The 18,738-nt window shown below is 39.8% G+C and overlaps 2 protein-coding genes across 5 annotated transcripts in view; one reads left to right on the top strand and one right to left on the bottom strand.

Moving 5' to 3' along the window:
- Positions 1 to 5,608, top strand: part of LOC146691028 (E3 ubiquitin-protein ligase SH3RF3-like) — a 114,713-nt gene extending 109,105 nt beyond the window's left edge. For 2 of the 3 annotated variants that reach the window (XM_085434316.1, XM_085434315.1), the window contains exon 10: positions 362 to 5,608. In XM_085434316.1, coding sequence (XP_085290442.1) covers positions 362 to 530 — 169 coding nt within the window. In that variant the 3' untranslated portion in view covers positions 531 to 5,608. Of the gene's footprint in view, positions 1 to 357 lie in introns of all 3 variants that reach the window. The other variant, XM_085434317.1, reaches the window with a different exon arrangement.
- A 2,750-nt stretch (positions 5,609 to 8,358) lies between these two features.
- septin10 (septin 10) lies at positions 8,359 to 18,589 on the bottom strand. 2 transcript variants are annotated; one of them, XM_085434313.1, is made up of 10 exons: positions 18,415 to 18,589; positions 17,370 to 17,484; positions 16,648 to 16,843; positions 16,344 to 16,530; positions 12,709 to 12,870; positions 12,323 to 12,419; positions 11,002 to 11,170; positions 10,783 to 10,915; positions 10,244 to 10,422; positions 8,359 to 9,464 (listed from the first exon to the last, which is right to left on the bottom strand). In XM_085434313.1, exons 1-10 carry the CDS (start codon positions 18,442 to 18,444, stop codon positions 9,449 to 9,451), a joined length of 1,284 nt encoding a protein of 427 aa, XP_085290439.1. In that variant the 5' UTR covers positions 18,445 to 18,589; the 3' UTR covers positions 8,359 to 9,448. The 2 variants fall into 2 exon arrangements, with proteins under 2 accessions (XP_085290439.1, XP_085290440.1); XM_085434314.1 differs by lacking the exon at positions 8,359 to 9,464 and having other exon boundaries at positions 10,240 to 10,422.
- Positions 18,590 to 18,738: the final 149 nt, after the last annotated feature.

Below are 18,738 nucleotides of genomic sequence, written 5' to 3'. Positions count from 1 at the left end.
TTTGATTTTTTTTTCTTGTAACAAGAAGCGACTCATCAGTCACTCAAAAGAGCTGCTATTTTGCACCTGTGTGTGAAACTGTAGATTATATTAGAGGGTGAGGGCATTGTCAAAATATAAAAAATTAAGTTTATTCCAGTGACTAACTACTCATCTAAATTGTAACATTTATACTCACTGACAATTTGCTAGTATCTGGTTGGCCCCCTTTTGCCTTCAGAATTTATGTTCTTTGCATAGATTCAATAAGGAGCTGGAAACATTGCTCAGAGATTTTGATCATTTGGCTGATATCATTTAGTTAGGAGGATCGTCCCAGCATGCGATCTTGACTTTGCTACTCTGTGTTTCCGTGAGGCAGGTATCGTGTGGTGGTTCCGTACCCACCCCAGAGCGAGGCAGAGATCGAGCTGCGGGAGGGAGACGTGGTGTTCGTCCATAAGAAGAGGGACGACGGCTGGTACAAAGGCACTCTGCAGAGGACGGGTCAGACCGGCCTGTTTCCAGGCAGCTTTGTCGAGAGCTTCTGAACTGCAAAAAGTGGACGAATGAATGCACACATTGTTCCTGTTACTGAGTCATAAAACACATGAACACACACACAAAATCCAAGGTTGGGCTGATATTAGGTTCCCCAGATTTATCTTTGTTTTATTGGATTAAAGCTCAACAAGGCCTTAAGAGGCGGCTAACCTTGAAAACAAAGGAGATTTTTTTGTTATTTATATTTGCCAAGTAATCTGTTTGGAATTAAAATGTTTTTGATTCTATTGGAAAATATCATTCAGAATGAGAATACTTTATAATCCATAAAGAAATTATATTATTAATTATTAATTATTGGTGTTGGCTATAGTAATCCATATCAGTCCAACGTATCTACACACACAAACACATATACACACTGATAATGTACAAGAAAGCTCGTCCCTGCCTCGACCAGCTCAGCCACACAGGAAGCAGGGCAGCTTTTCCCATTATCCGCCCAGTGTTGGGTCAGAGGGGCTCCATCAGACTCGGTTTCCCGACCCGTGATGTTGACTACTGAAGGCACGCAGACTGAAAGAGCACAGAAAGACGAACCCTGCCTCCTAATTCTCCTCCTCGGCATCATCCACCAGCAAACACTAGCTCAAAAAAGCATTAGCTTTGCTTTTCCTCTGAGACCTCAGAACTTAAATTCGGGTGCTTTCTTTGTCTGAGAAGTGAGAACATACAGCCAGGTGATGAGGAAGCACATAAGCCTACACTCCAGAATCATTGTAAGCACATCTCTGTGTCGAATCTACGACCAGTATGTTTCTTTTCAACCCGATATATTATTTGTTAACGATGCATGTAGCATTATCACATTTTTAAAAAATGTTGAAATAGATATTTTATGTTGCCGTGCTGTCTGTCACAGGATTTGTAATTTAAAAGCCAGTGTCACAGAAAGTCTAAATTAGGTCATTAATTTTTCTATTTCTATATCATAACATAATGGTGAACCGCTTATTTTTATTCAAGTTTTTTTTTTATTACATCTGATTTAAACAGACCCCATCAGTTGGATTAAGCTGAATTGTTGAATGTAAAAAGGAACACAAAGTCACACCAAAACTCCTTTAAAGAATTCATTTGTATTTATAATGCTGTTTTTGAACTTCTGTATGAGTTTAGAAACAAAAGAAATGCACTTGGTAATATTTGATACAACCTTCCAGAATATCTACATTTACAGTATTTTACTAATGTACAGTATTTACTTGACAAAGGGGATTTCCACTGCTGCTTGTGACATACTTGTTTTAAGCGCAAATATGGTTTTTCTTTAAGAAAGCACAAATTTCTTTGGTGGGGTGAAATGACTAAAACATTTTTTTCAGATGTCAGCTTGAAATGTAAAAAAAACAAAGCTTCCATTATTGACAGTTCTCATCAAATAAGTACAAAGATTGCGAAGAGTATTTCCTCTTCCTCAGCTTTTTCCTCGACAGTTTTTTATCTATTCTGAGACAACGTTGCCAAACCAAAACTGCACAGACTCGATGCTCGTGAAAGAATAGCTGAGAGGGGAAACTCAGAGGACACAAACTTTCATCATGCAACTGCCAGAATTGACTTTGTTACTCAGATCGTGTCAAATAATTTTGTTCTGCTTTAGTGAAAGTGTAGTCTGTCTGCTTCTGTGATTCTTTCGTATCCAGAGTTTAGATGCAGGCTTGCCTGGTTTACGTTCTGCCACAACCACCTACCTGTTTTTCTGCTTGTGGAGACAAAAGCACAGCAACACTCAGAGCCTGACTCACTCGCTGTGTGTGCGGCGGTACATCAGAGATAAAGAGGCGGTCAAAGAGCACAGGTACAGGGCACGAGGCACTTCCTCACCTATTTTTTTAAACGAGGCAGAGTTAAACACACAGGCGAGGGTTGTTCATTGGCTGACTGCTTAGATTTCTAATTGGCTCTAACCTGATCCTAAGCACAGAGCCTTTATGGCTTAAGCACTGTTGAGTCTCCTTCCTACATCCATGTTATGTGGGAAGAAAAATACACTGCTCACAAAAAAATTCATTCATTAAGGGAACATTTGATCATCACAGTACAGACTAAAGTAAATAAAATATCAGGGACGTCATGCTGTACAGTTAGGAAGCACAAACCATTGTGAATCAGTTTCACCTGCTTTGGTTCAGGTTCACACTGAGCACATGTGAAAGATGTGAAAGAGCATGAAGATGCCGTAGCAAACTTTATGATGCCACCAAGAGCTGACATGCCGATTCTGGTGTAGTCTGCTGATGCCAGTCAGTGATGTGCTGGGAGACACAGCAGAGGGATATACTACAAAGTTCAACAAAGCCAGGCTTTCTTTGCTTTAGCTTAATTCCATAAAACCCAAACAATTACAGAGCTCTGAAACTTTCAAATAGATACAATTAAACATCAAAGTTACGTATCAGTTTTAAGCCGTCCTTGCTAAATTGTGTCAAAGTGTCATGATGGATGATCACGTACAGACATGCCATAACGTTGAGTCTGCTCATCTGGATGGAAATTGCTTTAGTTTGTCAGCAGAACAAAGTAAAAGTAATTTTATTGATTGGTGTGTGTTCTGCGCTCTTTAGCTGCAGTTCCAGACGTCTAAAAGAGAGTTAAGAGCAGATTCGTGTGAAGTATAACAACATTTATAGATTTTCTGCATCACCAAATGAATAAATGTATCATGCCAATGCCCAGTTTGCACTGCTGAACCTTTAACGCTCTGATTCATTCATGATGTTAACAGCTTGCGCACGTAATACATATTCACCCTGCAGACAATTTACATTCCGCTTAAAACATGCTGTAAATAAAAGAATCAGCAAGAAAGTGGAGCTCCCGGTCAATTTTAAACCAAAACTCTGAACATAACCTGACCCTGACCACTTTATGTGATCAGCACAAGTTACCACGGTGATTTAGTCAGAAGACACAGAAAACTCCCTTTGTAGTATAACCTGCTAGTATCGTCACATGCTGCCAGTAGTGAGAAGGACACTAGACAGAATAAAAACTACTGAAAAATGAGTAAGGAGGAATGAGGAGAGAGGAATGGTCTGTGGCCACCACCTTTAAATCCTTTAATAATTCCTGTAATTCCCTTTGTGGTGGGCTGTCTTGCTGTCACTTTCATGTGCACCACAATGGTTCCTCGTGCTTCCTACCTGCACAGATTGATGTCCCTGAAGTCGAACTGACATTGTGCTATATTTTGTTGATCAAATGAGCAGTGTAGATACAAAAAGGTATCTACACTGCTCTGAGAATCTTTATTTATAGAGCACTTTTTTGAACATGCATACAATTTTAGCTAATTTAAAGAACATCCACAAGATAAATGGCACAAAACTTGTCCCATTTTGGTCTTTTTTTTTTCTTCCTCAGAGAGGAAACTCTACAAACTCTAGAGGACAAAATGTTTGGAAGCTACTGTCACGTGTTTTCCACAAATTATCAGACCGAATGATCAAATCTGAGACCTTCCAGCGAAATCAGTGGATACTTGAAGAAAAAAGCACATAACATAAACAGATGCTAAATCAGACTACAACGTCGAATTCGCTAGAAACCATTTTTTTCCCTCCCGGATACTTTTGATGCTGTGAGATACTTGTGCTTTCTGAACAGTAGGCATATAATTTTGAAAAACAAGCAAAAGAAATATACTGGACTCTAAATTAAAGTTTTTTCCAACACATACAGACTAGGGCTAGGCTGTTTTCCGTTAACATTACTTATATGAAGAAGCTCGCTTCAATTCTTAACACGTTTAATGTTTAACTGGTCGTTTTTGTCTATGTGATGTTATTTTATACAAGTGTACCAGACTATGATCTTTGTATGTGTTTCAGTGGGGCGTTTGGGGTCAGTCGATTAAAAGTGCCAGTTTATTTACCTTGAAAAAAACAAAAGGGAAAGTAAACGCCAAATTTTTTGATATTGTGATGGGAAACTTCAATCTGAACATATCTACATTGGCCTTCAAAACCTGTCAGTCAAACCCCAGTGCCTACAAATGTCAATACACACGCAAACACAAGTATACGCTCTTACTTTTCCTTCTAGGTAGATCAGTGCCCTCTTTCCCTCTTTGTTTTGTTTGTATCAGTGTGATAAGTTTGCTGTTTGCTTTTCAATCCGCACAAAGACGGAAATCCAGCGGATCCCAGAACAGTTTCCGAAGAAACACTGAGCAAAGTTTGGATCTGTTTGGATGCCCGCTAAACTGAGGACTTTAATTTCTATAGAGTCAAACTTAAGCACAAGTCCTTGTTTGCCCGGTTTGTTCTTTTTTTTTTTTTTTTTTTTTTTTTCTTTGGGGTGGGTGATGTGAGGAGAAAGCGTTTACAAGAGTCAAAAAGTCAGGAATAAAACCACTGCACGGTGGTCACTTTACGCAAAATAACTTGAACCGCTGGTTTTTGCAAACTGTCTTCATGTGTTTTGATTACGTGATGTAAGCTTGTCGTTTGCCTCAGCTTCCTGGTTGTGGAAAATGTGAACAGGCTTTGAACAGCAGCGGTAGCTCCCACTGGACGCGAACACATCGTTGGATTTTGTATGACGCTCCTGTTTCGATTGAGCTTGTTTCAGATTATGAATTTGAAATAATAATAGTTAATTTTGGTTTGTCCTTCCAGGAAGCCTGAGCTGTGTCACCCTGCCATCTTGACTTAGATGTTGGCCATATTTGTTCCTATGGATACTTGGGTGTTTGTGTGTGTGATGAGAGAGGTTGGGAGGAGGCATCTGTATGTAGCTCTTTACATAAAAAAGAAACTTTATTAAAAAAAATAAATTAAAAAAAACAGTTCGGTGGAGCATGGATACTCATGCCTCTCCAGGAAAGAGTCCAGCAGAGCAGTGAGAGAAACAGAGGGACGAAAAAAAGTATATATATTATTCTATATTGTGCAGAATATTTATAGGCCTTTTGTGCCATTGAAGTCATGCTCTGTGCTGGCCACGCCCAGCGCTCTCTACCATGTGATCATTATACATCGTCTTGTACTGATGACCCGTGGTTGATTTGTTTTTTCATGTCAAGTGCATTTTTCGCAATAAATGCCTTTGTTTTAAAACAGCTGTTCAGTGTGTTTTTTTCTCTACATGTTGCCTGCAGCTTTATGATTATCATGAAAGAGGAAGTGGCAGAATCAATTCACATTTATGTGCTCCTGGTACAAAAACAAGGACATTACCTGTATAGCCCATTAAGATTTCACAGCTGGCCATTAGAGAATCCATCCTGGAGAGTCATATTGTATCTTGCTATAATTATAATTATCTTGTGAAAAGCTGTGGGAGCAACACTCCAGGTATGGTTGTCGGCGTATCATTAGTGAAGTGTGTGAAGTGAAGAGGTGTTTAGGAATAAAGGAGACGTTCTTCCTCTTTTATCCTTCCCCCCCATTGTCTCTTTGACTCATTCTCAAATCTCTATCTTCCTCCTTTCTTATCTTCTTCCTCTTGGCCTCTAAAAGCCAACGCTGGCGTGGATGAGGTGTGTAATTGGTAAATTTCAGAGCGTCAGCGGCACTCCCCTTAAATGACAACCCTATCTTTCCACGAGTCGAGCCTGTCTCCAGCGATCACCCCCATTTGCATTTAGAGTGACTGGCAAAAGGTGACAGGGGTGTGTACGGGAATGTCTGCATGTGCGAGTGCAGGTGTATGACAGCTATCTTAGCTGTAAACCCAGTCATAAAAAACTCGACTCTAACACTCAAACTGCTGCGTTTAAAGCAGAGAGAGGGAATGCTGCACTTTTTTCTTTGATTTTTCAGATTTCTGCAGTGCACAGATTGTGTTCTTCCAGGAAAACTGGGTGAAATCACTTCCCACCTGGGAGCTGAATCTCCTAGAGAGCAGCTGAAGGTGTCTGTATATACACACACACACACACGTGCCCATTCTCCACAGTTTTCCTGGGTGAAATGGTTCTCCTCTAGGTATCCACTTCTCAGCTTATTATACCAGTGAGGTGCTGCAGGCTCCTGCAAGGAATCGATCAGCATTCCTCTGCTATACGCCAGAGCTGTCTTTCCACCTGTCTGTGTGCCAGCTCCAGAGTCGCACTAAGGGAAAGAGGGCTGTAGGGTAAGACACTGCAGGGAACAAGTCCTTTATCAGGCAATATAGGGCACTCCCTTTGTGTGTGTGTGTGTGTTCGTGTTCAGATATAGCAAGTGGTGGGTAGGGGAGATGTTAAGCTGCTGTTACCTACTAAATCTTACTCTAAAGCAAAGGGAGAGCTTCTTCCACTTATCTTCTGAGAAAAGGAAAACGAAATGTAGACATTAACATTTCTTCTAACTGAACCACACAGATGGAGGCATTTTCTTTTCTTTTAGAATTAGAATAGAATTCAACTTTATTGTCATTGCACATGCACAGGTACAGGGCAACGAAATGCAGTTTGCATCCATCCAGAAGTGCTTTAGTGATATAGATATATTACAATATATATTAGCAATAATATAGATATGTGAGTATATTACAGAAATGGGTCTATTATGGTATGTTATAATGTACACGGTATGAAGTATGTTGTGAATATTCTATAACTATAAGTATGTACAGGCTGTAGTGAGTACAAGCTATGTACAGGATATGAACAGGATATAAATATGAAAAACTATACAGAATATGAAATAAATAACTTTACAGAATCTGAGATATACAGCTATACAGAAATGGGAACTATGCAAGTTGTAAACAGTTGTAGGATTAAAGATTATCGAATGTACAGAATGATTATTTACACAGAGCTATACAGTAGTGCAGTTAAGATAAGTGAGGGTGTAGATAGTTTCTACAGAGGCTATATAAAGTGCTAGTGGTTGTGAGTGGTGGTTCAGTCCATGTTATTATTGTGTTTGAGGGTACAGTTGTCCATTGTGGGTGTGTGTATGTTCAGTCCATGAGTTTAACGTGGGTCAGATGTCAGGAGGCAGAGTTCAGGAGTCTGACAGCTGTGGGGAAGAAGCTGTTCCGGTACCTGGTGGTCTTAGTCCGGAGGCTCCTGTGGCGCCTCCCAGAGGGCAGGAGGGTGAAGAGTCCATGTGATGGGTGACTGGGGTCTTTGATGATTTTCCCAGCCCTTTTCAGACACCGCTTCCTGTAGATGTCTTTTATGGCAGGAAGTGGTGCTCCGGCGATGCGCTGGGCAGTTTTCACGACCCTCTGCAACGCCTTCCGGTCCGAGGCAGAGCAGTTCCCGTACCAGACTGTTATACAGTTGGTCAGGATGCTCTCGATGGTGCAGCGATAGAAGTTCACCAGGATGTCTGAGGACAGGTGGTTCTTCCTCAGAGTCCTCAAGAAGAAGAGGCGCTGGTGAGCCTTCTTGACCAGCTTGGAGCAGTTGGTCGTCCAGGTGAGATCCTCGGAGATGTGGGTACGGTATAAAAGAAAACGTTCAAATGCCTTAAAAGTGTTATTCCAGTGATTAGATGTGGTGTCAGCAACCAACAATAAAACTTTAGTGAGGCAAAAACAGGCCTCGCTAAAGAAATGCTTTCCCCCAAATACAGTGTATAATGTCAGACCAACAGTACATTTAATAGTGTAATAATCTCCACAATTAGATATCCTGGGGGAATTCCTTGGCAGGACTGCAATGATGCCATTACACATGGACATAACATTTCAGTTTGTAGCTCTTCCACTGTCAAATCTTTGAAGCCAGTGCAAACAGACTGTGGGTACGGTTAAATCAGTCCTCATTCATTACATCACAGTCTGAACCTCACGCTGTACCAGTAGATGGTACCAGTAGATGTGTTGCCTATAAACATCCCAGCCTTTAATGAAGTAGACAAACACAATCCATCATCATAAAAATACAAAGATTTATTTAGAAAGAAGAAAAGCTCCCATATAATACTGTTTATTCCTTAAATATAAGTGTAGTACAAATGTGTCTCAGGCAAGCATTTATCCAGTAGGCATCGATGTGTTTCCCTGGATGTGATCACAAACTGGATAACGTAGTTTTTAGGTTTAATACAGATAAGGCACTATTACCTTTAACTAGTGTAAATACAGTAAGTTTTTTTTTTTTTTTTAATCATTGAAACCAGCAGCGGTTTATGCTGGAGTATTGCTGAGAAAGGGTTTCACACAGTTAAAAAGTCCGAAAAGCGATGAACAGAAATATGTAGAATACAGTCTTCAGAGAAATACAATTCTCCCTCAAACAGCGACTCGGTGTGATGCATTTTTTCCCCGTGAGTCAGCTCTTCTCATACAGACAGGACTGCAAGCGTCAACGGTTTGTGTCAATATATAAAAAAAAATAAAATAAAAATGAAAATAAGAGAGCAAGTAAAACAAAAAATATATGTATAAAAATACACAGTAACATGTACCTACTCCCAAACCAAGCCTCTGTTTTACCCTCCTCAGAAAACCGTTTAACTGTAAACCTCGGCAGAGAAGTGAAACACTCTGAACCAATTTGTTCCCTTTGGAACAACCGCAAGAGAACGTGTGAGGTTCCTAACAGTGTTTTTGGGGGGTTTTTTTTAGTTAATGCTAGTATGTTCAGATTGAAGATTTAGAGCATCAAGGTGGTGTACCAAACAAAGAGAATATAAAAAACTAGAAAGAAACAGGGAAATATAATATCCTGTGACACTTCTGACAACTCTTAATGACAGAAACACTAGACAAACCTGTAAAAATGGTGATGGATTATTACATATGGTGCTGACAAGCTGAAAGTGAATTGTACCTCACAGGAACCACTTCACTGCTAGAAAGATAAAAAATTAAATACATGATTCATTTTAAAACCCATTTTGGACTTTGTTGAACTGATTTATGTGGGCGGTTTCTTTAGTGTTACAACTGGCCACAGGGGTGTGGAAAGGGTGTGGGGTATAATGTCACCGGTTTTGCTGGTCACAACTGAGAATCTTCACATGAAACCAGAACTGAAAAAAAGAACAAGAGAGAGACATATGAGCAACTTACAGAATTTCCCGTTTGCAGTTAATCAGTGACAATAACTTAAACATCTTACATGTGCACAGATCTTAAACATCCTCATTAGTTATCAGATTTGATACCCTTGAGTTCAATGAGTATGTCTTCATCTGCACTGTCTCTTAGAGAACAAGTAATTAATGACCTGTGCAGGGGTGCTTACTCACAATATGATATTATGATTATATATGTATAAAGGAACACTTTTTAATCAAAGTATAGCATCACACCAGGTAAACTTCTGGGGTATTGATCTGGCCAGTTAAGGAGCAGAGGTGTTTATGAAATTAACAACAGGAGCACTAAGAGGCAACAATAGCTCCTTTTCCATTATTACCTACTCAGATCGACTTTTCAGGGGTTTTCCATTAGGTCATAGTACCTGGTACCAGATACTAAAATAGTACCTGACCAGCCGGGGTTCCAAGCAATCTGAGCAGGTATTAAAAATATGACATCTACAGACTGCATGCCACGATTGGCTGGTCAGTGGCATCACTCGAGGAGTCATGAGTTTTTTGATAACTTCACAAAAATCAACTGTAATTTTAAGCCATCATTTTTTCTTTGGTTTGATGAATTCAGCCGTCTGTATGTTGATAATTTTCATTTCCAAAAAACAATGTGGAATCTATTTATTCCTAACACATTACTCAGATGTCCAGTATGACTCGTCCCCCAGTATTCCATAAAAGCACAGGCATTGGTATTTGCAGAATTCTCTTACTTCTTCCGGTCTTTGTCCTTCTTGCCATTGGCAGTGAGGCTCTGGGCCTGCAGGAGTTGGGCAGCAGCTTTTCTCTTGCCGAAGGAGCTTAGGTCGTCATCAAGAAGCCGCTTCTTCTCCTCCAAAGCAGCTTTCTCTTCTGCATGGAGGCGCTTGAGCTGCTCAAAACGACTCTGGAGCTGAAAGAATGAGATGTGACAACACATGTTCATTACATAATACTTACTTTCACACGTCGAACAAATTGAATGTAAAAGTGTAGAAAGGTAGACTGATTGGGTGAAAACAAAACATCAGTGAATTTTTTTTTATAATAGAGCATAAAACTGAAAGCGGAATATAAATAAATGACTTCTTTAATGGGGAAAAATGGAAAAGCTGACTTTATTTTTCCAATAGGAAACACTTTACTTTAATCTCTTCAGCTGATGCGAGATTTTATTTGTCTATTAAATATAAAGAATAGGAAACTCGGGGCAAAAAGCACATTGCTTAAGGTGTGTTGTGAGGACATCAGTTTGCATGTATGCACTGTATACCTCTCTTTCAGCCTCCTTTAGTTCCGCTTCCTTGTCCTTTACCCTCTGCACAAACATCTGCCTCATTTCATCCTCCCTCTTCTGCAGCTCCACCAGAAACTCCTGACGCTTTGCCTCATACGTCTGCTGCAAACTGCAACACACATAACTCAGCTGTAAGTCATATGCCCGTGCATTTTCTCATTTTGTGGATGTATGCATGGGTTTGTGACGTCATACCTGACAGGTTTGCACTCTGAGTCTGTGTCTTTGAAACCAAGCTCTTCAAGCTTGCAGCGTCTGTAAAGCTCGTAATGCCGAGTGTGGGTCTGCTCTCTCAGGTCTTCCATATTTACGCATATGAGCATCTCCCTCAGCTTAACAAAGTCGCAGTGATTCTCATTTTCCACTGACACACACACATCAAAGAAATCAAAGGGTTATTCTTCATAATAAAATACATTCTAAACTTCAAGTTAAAAAAAAAAAAATAGTTTCAAGTAGTGCTGGGCGATATGACGATATATATCGCCTGGACGATAGAAAAGTGTCTATCGTGCATTTGTCTTCTATAGTTTCTATCGTTCCTAACCTAATTGTATAAATTATTACATAAAATTTATCATTAAATAGCCTGTTGCAAATATATTAGTGTTGTCTTGTCACTATACATACTCTAACTTTATGCACAAGAAAATAAAGTATAAAAAAAAAAAATTATATTTTTCGTAAAGAAACTCCGTCTTGTGGTTTTGCGACATGGTGCTGCTTTATGTGCACCCGGATTTGCGAGATGCTTTATGGCAACTCAAAACGATGGACGCGCGACAGGTTGCAGTTTCATGCCCGGACATGCAACAGGCAGAGACAGCTACACAGCACCCCAAGAAGAAGCACTTTTACCGAAAAGAGGGGGTACGTCTGTGATTTGGTTACATTTCGGGTTCAACAGCACCGACAGAGCGGAAGACGCCCATTTGCAAGCTATGCCATAAAACTATTCCCGCGCCTGATGGCAACACAACAAATCTCTTCTATCACCTACAGAAGGTCCAAGAAAAAGAATACTCAAGAACCCAGAAAACCCGAGCTAAACCAAGTTGTGAAACAATGGGAGCAAGCTGGAAAAAGAAGAACTATAGCCAGCTGAAGATACAGCAGTCTTTCGCACAATGAGAAAACGTCCCAGGGCCATAAACAAATCACAGTAGCCGCTGTTTTCATTTGATACATTGATATTGCTGCACTAAAATGTTTGTTTCTTATTTGTAACAGTTCTGTTAAATGTCTTTTCAAATTAAAATTGGAGAAAAGTGAGCAATGAAATTTGTCAAACTTTCCAGAGAATAACTGGAAACAAGGTAAAATTGTCGTATATCGTGATATATATCATTATCGTGATATAAAATAATTGATTTGTGATAAATATTTTTTCCATATCGCCCAGCACTAGTTTCAAGCATGACACAAAGTGTAGCCAGTGAAAACCACAGTAAAGGAAAATGTTAAGGTGAACTGCCAAAGCTTTAAAGAAATCCATAAACAGAGTAATTCATCCTACCTTGCACTACACCCCATGGATACTGGCGAGCTTTCACCATCTTGTTTCCAACAGCAACTTCCTCTGTGCTGCCTACTACAGCAAATGGCAAATGACCCTTAAAGAAAAAAAAAATCATATACAAGACGGATTCATGCATCTGAAGCAAAAGACACAGCTTGGAAAAATACTTTAACTAAAGCTGTTGTAGATCAAACGCCTACACTAATATTCTCACTTAAAATCACAGATTCCTTTTACACCTCAGAAATGTTTCCTTTGACAAAACAAAACACACACGGTGTGTGTCTGAAATTTGAATTATATGTTTCGAACATTTCTGCCAGTAAAAACATTCACCTAAACCTGTATCTGAGAAAAGTCTGTGTGTGTGTGTGTTTCCTTACATTCATTGTAGTGTTGACTTTGGCCACTGTCTCATCATCCAGTGGGAACTGGTATATCTGGACACCATTGCTGACCAGCTCACTCATGATCTTGATCTTGAACTTGTGCAGTTCACTCTTGCTGATTGTGTCGGCCTTGGCAATCACTGGAATGATATTCACCTACAGACAGATGTGATAAATGTTCATGATAAGCATAGTGACAGTATTTTTTACAAATACATGCCAGCTACAGAAAATAACTTTTCATGCCATCTGTGAAATAAAATAATAATAATAATTAAAAACAAAATGATAATCTGATAATCCAGTTTACCATCAAACATATTTTCACCATGTCTTTGTTATGATGGAGTCACACTTTAGCTTCCATTTTCATAGTCAGACCTTCATCTCCATTAACATCCAATGCCTCAAATGCACAAAATTATAAATCCACTAAAGAATGCAAGGCCGCACTGATATCAGTAGCTTGATATGGTTCAATGACACTGAGAACTAAGACATGCAAACCACTGCATTTCCCCTCAGTATGCTAAAGGACATTTATATACAGATAAATACTGAAAAATATAAAATAGAAACAAATAAATGTATTTTCATCACAGCTATCACATTAATTTAGAGACTTTTATTCTCAATAAGAACTAAATACCATGACAGCAACTACTGTTGTCTTTAAGCTGCATGTAGACAATATATAAAATTCAAAACACTAAATTCACAAAGTTATCTTCAATAAAAAGAGCAACTCCTGATATCACAGGCATCCACTAATTGAGCTAAAACAAGTTGTTTTCACAGCACAGCATACCGTGAAAGTACATGTAGACACATTAGACTGGTAATCAGACTGGTAACAGTATCACTCAACAAGAACGGGAACTGTATTTGTTGTCTCTCTCTTTATCAGAAATTCTTTCTCCTAAAACTATTTTTTGCTAAGTGTTATAAAAACCATGTTTTCTGAATGTCATTTCTGGCCCAGCAGTTCACCACGCTGTCCCACATTCCTGTCTGTCTGTCACGTTGTCAAACCAAACTGGGACCTGGAATGACTTGTTGTCATTGGGCGAGCTTCTGGGGCCAGACCACACACACCCATACACACATACAGAATACACACACACTGACCCCAGCAGAGAAGTCTTAAGAGATCTGATCCAACAGCTGTCTGAGTGACTGCCTGTCTGTCACTGCTGCAGATTGAACAATTGGCTCTTTCTGTGTGGTTCTGTACACTGACACAGAAGGACAACTCGAGTGTGTGTGCGTGAGGTGATTACAGCATTCCAGTGCTGCTTCTATCCCTTTCACACGCAAATCCAGGGTTACCAACACTCCAGAGCAGCGAAACCACACAAACACACAAAAAGCACAAAGTTGCTACACACAGGGAGCATGGGAAACTCTCTAACCATTTCAAGAGGAATGGATAGAAGGGGGTTCAGTTAGTTGGACAGTGAACCTCTCCCAGCAGTCAGACATAAAAACAACCTCAGTAGCAACTTATACAGAAACTCCCACCATCTCTCCCACACACAACCACATATAATCTGTCTTCATGTTAAATGTTTTCACACTGTATTCCTACTAAAGAAGCACTAAAAGAAGGCACCTTTTGCAGTTGTCGCTTCCAAGTTTGAAATTTATCTCCTGCAAATGCATCATGAACGCATCATTAATCTCCTGTTATCCCTGTAGTTCACTGAAGACAAAGCTATCAAAGTTAAGCCAGCCTTCATCTTCATCCACAGACAGTACAAAAGATGGATGTAACCACAGTGACATCAGCCAGTGGTTTGTGAAATCCTGTTCTAAGCTGAACAGCGTTTGCCATCACCTCCTTGGTCTTTTGAAACTGCGTGTAATAAGAGGAGGATCTGAAACTGAACATATCCTCCATAATTCTCTTGACCAGATTTTTAACTTTTGTTTTTATTATTCAGGATTACCTAAAAATAACAATAAGGTGTTTTACTGAGGTCACAAAGAAAGGAAGTTGAGGGTGGTTTTCAGATAACCTTTTATAAATTCTTTTTTGGAACCACAGTTATTATCCACTGGCGGCCATAAAACGTTTACGGCACTTCAGCATTGGCCTGATTTTTCAGAGTATCTTTTATAATGTTCAATTCGTCATCTTTAGCTCCAAACTAAATGCGGAGATTACAATGCTTTTAGTATATGGTCTACATCATATTCTATTTTTTACTACTCATCTCCACACAACAATTCTTGTCATTGTCTTACCCTTTTAACTGTAATGAAATGGTGCCTTACAGAATGTCTACTGCATTATTGCCCCTTTCCTCATTGGTAATCACTGGCCTGTTGTGGACCGAGGGCAGTGGTCCAGGTCAGGTAGACAACTTAAGCCTGGTTTATGGTCAACGCACACCAAATGCAACGTCACCACAGCCCCGGCATTGTTTATATTGGCACCTGGAGCAAACCAGCTCAGTTCAGACTTCTCCTGAATGACAGGTTTTCTCCTGAATTCAGCACAGGGCGATCGTGGCTCAAGAGTTGGCAGTTCGTCTTGTAATCGGAAGGTTGCCGGTTCGAGCCCTGGCTCCGGCAGTCTCGGTCGTTGTGTCCTTGGGCAAGACACTTCCCCCGTTGCCTACTGGTGGTGGTCAGAGGGCCCGGTGGCGCCAGTGTCCAGCAGCCTCACCTCTGTCAGTGCGCCCCAGGGCAGCTGTGGCTACAATGTAGCTTGCCATCACCAGTGTGTGAATGGGTGGATGACTAAATGTAGTGTGAAGCGCTGTGGGGTCCTTAGGGACTAAGTAAAGCGCTATACAAATACAGGCCATTTACCATTTTAAAAAAAATCTTGGCATTAGTGCTGGCATAAGAGTAGAAAAGTCAAAACAAGAAGACATGAAAAGCAAGTTGGTTTGGTTTTTTCCTCCAAAACGTATAATCTCTTCAAACCATCTGTATATTCCGGGAATCTTAGCTTCTGTTCTGATATTTACTTAAATGGTAGTTAAAAACCAACATGATCATAGATTTGTGTGTCAGGTCGAAAAGGGAATCGAAAAGGGAAACGACAAGCCCAAACTACACCACAGCATGGCGCATGCCAATAGTTGTGACGTCAGTTTTGGTGAATGCTGCTGTTTGCAAAAGTAACAATTGTGAGCACAAACTAGGTTTGAAGGTATGTTGTGACATACACATCAACACACCTGACTCTCCTCAGATCAAATACCAAACATGCCCTTTTAATTACGTTTTAACCTTTGGAGTACATCATCATTCCCCAATGAACAAGTGTAACATATCTAGATGCCAACGCCAATTATATTCTTGTGCTGCAATAATACATTTCAAATGTGAGCCGCCTGACTGAAATGTTGCTGGGCTAGATTTTTTTTTTAAACTTAAGCCTGCTATTAACTATGCTACTTAGTAGCACTGCAACCACAGACACAGGTAAGTTTCGCCATCAATTACACAAAATGCGTGAAACAACTTGACTTGCTACTTTTTCTACTTCAAACATAAAGAAAACAACTTTAAAACTGACAGATTTTCTTAAGTATTACATTACAGTGACACTGAGAAATACAACACATTTATTATACCCTCTGACATGCAGAAGACACTGTGGTCCTTTCTCCTACCTTGCTGTCTAATTTCTTCATGGTGACCAGATCAAGGGATTTGAGTGAATGGCCTGAGGGGGAAATGAAGTAAAGGCAGGCATGGACTCGTGAGTCATGGTAGTTGTGAAGAGAACGCTTGATTTTTAGCTCCTCCTGGAGATAACTCTCAAATTGCCTGTCAATGTAGTCCACCACAGGCTGGTAGCTAAAAGACATACATAAAGTGATCATCAGTAACTGGCAAGTTCACAACGACAGTAAAATCACTTCACGGCAGTCGCAATCCTCCAACATTAATAACCTACTCAGCTCTTCCCCGTACCTCTCTTGTTTATTCATCTGGTCTCCAAAGCCAACTGTGTTGACCACAGTGAGACGTAGTCTGACGTTGCTCTCCTGCAGGTCATATGTTTGAGCCCGGAGCTTCACCTGAGGTTCAAAGTGGGATGACTCAAAGTTCTCAAAGTTGGTATTAAATAGCGTGTCCATCAGTGTAGACTTGCCTATACCCGTCTCACCTAGGGGCACAAAAGAGACGTATGATGCAATCTTTAGTAACTAAACTTGAAACAGAAACTTTTCAGTACAATTTTATTGTAACTATAACTGCCAGAAAGTCAGATTTATCCAGCAATGCAACTGTGGTCACAATTAATTCTAGCTAAGTGTGCAGGAGCTTTAACATCAGGAATGCCTGACTAAGAGCTGCAAACTGAGATCATTAACTGAATGTTTGTATGCAAAATAAAATTTAGCAATGCATTTCTATTACTATTTAATGACAGACAATCTACCTACGTTTTATAAAGGCAATAAAACTTTCTGAGAGAGTCTATGTTCTGTTATTCCTGTCAATTTGTTCAACAAAAATGTCCACTACTCCTGTCTAAATGACATGACAAATAATAAAAAAAAATGTCTTAATTTTTTCCTAAATACCAAAAAAAAAAATTTTTTAATTAGCTCATCATCAACAGCAAAAAGAAACTCTGCATACATTATGCAGAGTTTCATCTATGTATCTATGTGTGAGCGACACAGTACCGATGCAGAGAATATTAAAGCAGAAGCCCTGGCAGATGGACTTGTTGACAAGCTGGTCAGGAAGGCTGTCAAAGCCCACATGGCCAGCAAGAGACAAGGACCGGACTCCTTTATCCTGTGGAATAAATTTGACAGGAAAAGCTGGGTTGTAACATTATGATGCTTTTTTCCCTCTCTTATTTCACAAAATATTGCACTTACAAACAAACAGAATCACATAATGCACCGAGTAGTCTAGTCCAGCCAAGATGTTTACGTATTTTTGTCTTTATTCTTTGCCTGATTAGATAAATCTGGTTTTTAAAGCCTGTGTGTGGGCCAAAGAGGCACAAAAGCGGTTAGAAGACGTTAAATAGGACAATAAGATAAATCCACCTAACTTCCAAAAGCCTGAGATAACTTTAAATATCACCGTCGTCCACTTTGTCAGACCTTCTCCAGTCTAAATTAATGAAACTTCCCGAGTGTAGGTGGTCAGCAGCACTGATTTAGATATGCTATGACTAAGAACCTTTAATAACTCTGTGGGCGGTGCTGTGCTTTATTTCTGAATCCTTGTCATTGCTGGAGGTCGAAACGCCAACTTTCATTCAGATTTGTGAGGGCTAATAATCAATGATATTTGTGTCACAAAGCTCCCGCAACGTACAAATACATCTTGCGGCAGGCACGAATTGCACACATATTTTCAAAAGCTTATCACGGAGCTAACGTTAACGATTCTATGAAACTAATGTAGCACTGCTAGTGTAGCCTTAGCCAGCTAGCGCCCTCTCAGCCGTTTACCGTAGTGAAAGGCATAACCGGGGATCTTTTTTAAGAAAAAAGGTTCAGTGCTTGTGTTGATAGCACATCATACATATGTTGTCGAGTTTTAAACTTTGCCCCGTTTAAACATGAATGTTTTCCATAAGTGTAATAACTGAAAGTTTTCAGGCTAGGAGCTAACTTAACGATAGCCTCGGACACTCCCTGCTCAACTGTCTAGAAAGAAGTTTATTGTCGACAACACAGAGTAAAAAAAAAAAAAAAAAAAAATACTAACCGGCTGCCGCGCAACATCCGAAGAAGCCATAACTTAAGATGGGTCGTAAACAGATTCAGAAATAACTTTAAAAAAAATAAAAATTAGAAAAGGATCGACTTCTTTCTCAAAGAATCTCGCTCAATATCGCCCTACTGCTGTCGACAACTGGACAGACGACACCATTAAACACAATGTAGTAATGGGACGATTTTTAAATTTTCTTTATATCGACAGTAATGCAAGTTATGGCAAATTTTGCGGAGGCTCCAATATTTAAATGTTCTACAGCATGTAATTTACAAAAATAAAAGATAAGATAGCGCTGAAAAGCAAGAAAAACTT

The sequence above is a fragment of the Copadichromis virginalis genome, linkage group LG16 (assembly GCF_057382275.1).
Source record: "Copadichromis virginalis isolate Kocher_CV1m ecotype Utaka linkage group LG16, C_Virginalis_male_GT1.1, whole genome shotgun sequence".
Classification (NCBI taxonomy): Eukaryota; Metazoa; Chordata; class Actinopteri; order Cichliformes; family Cichlidae; genus Copadichromis; species Copadichromis virginalis.
The sequence above is the reverse complement of the archived record's forward strand: the minus strand, read 5'-3'. Positions and strand labels throughout refer to the sequence as shown.

Excerpts from the sequence above, each read along its gene's own strand:
- septin10 (XM_085434313.1), bottom strand. The coding sequence starts at position 18,444 with ATGGCTTCTTCGGATGTTGCGCGGCAGCCG. Across the intron at positions 16,844-17,369 it reads CTTTAATATTCTCTGCATCG|GTGAGACGGGTATAGGCAAG; the intron begins GTACTGTGTCGC and ends TTGTGCCCCTAG. Across the intron at positions 12,871-16,343 it reads TGAAGAAATTAGACAGCAAG|GTGAATATCATTCCAGTGAT; the intron begins GTAGGAGAAAGG and ends ATCTGTCTGTAG.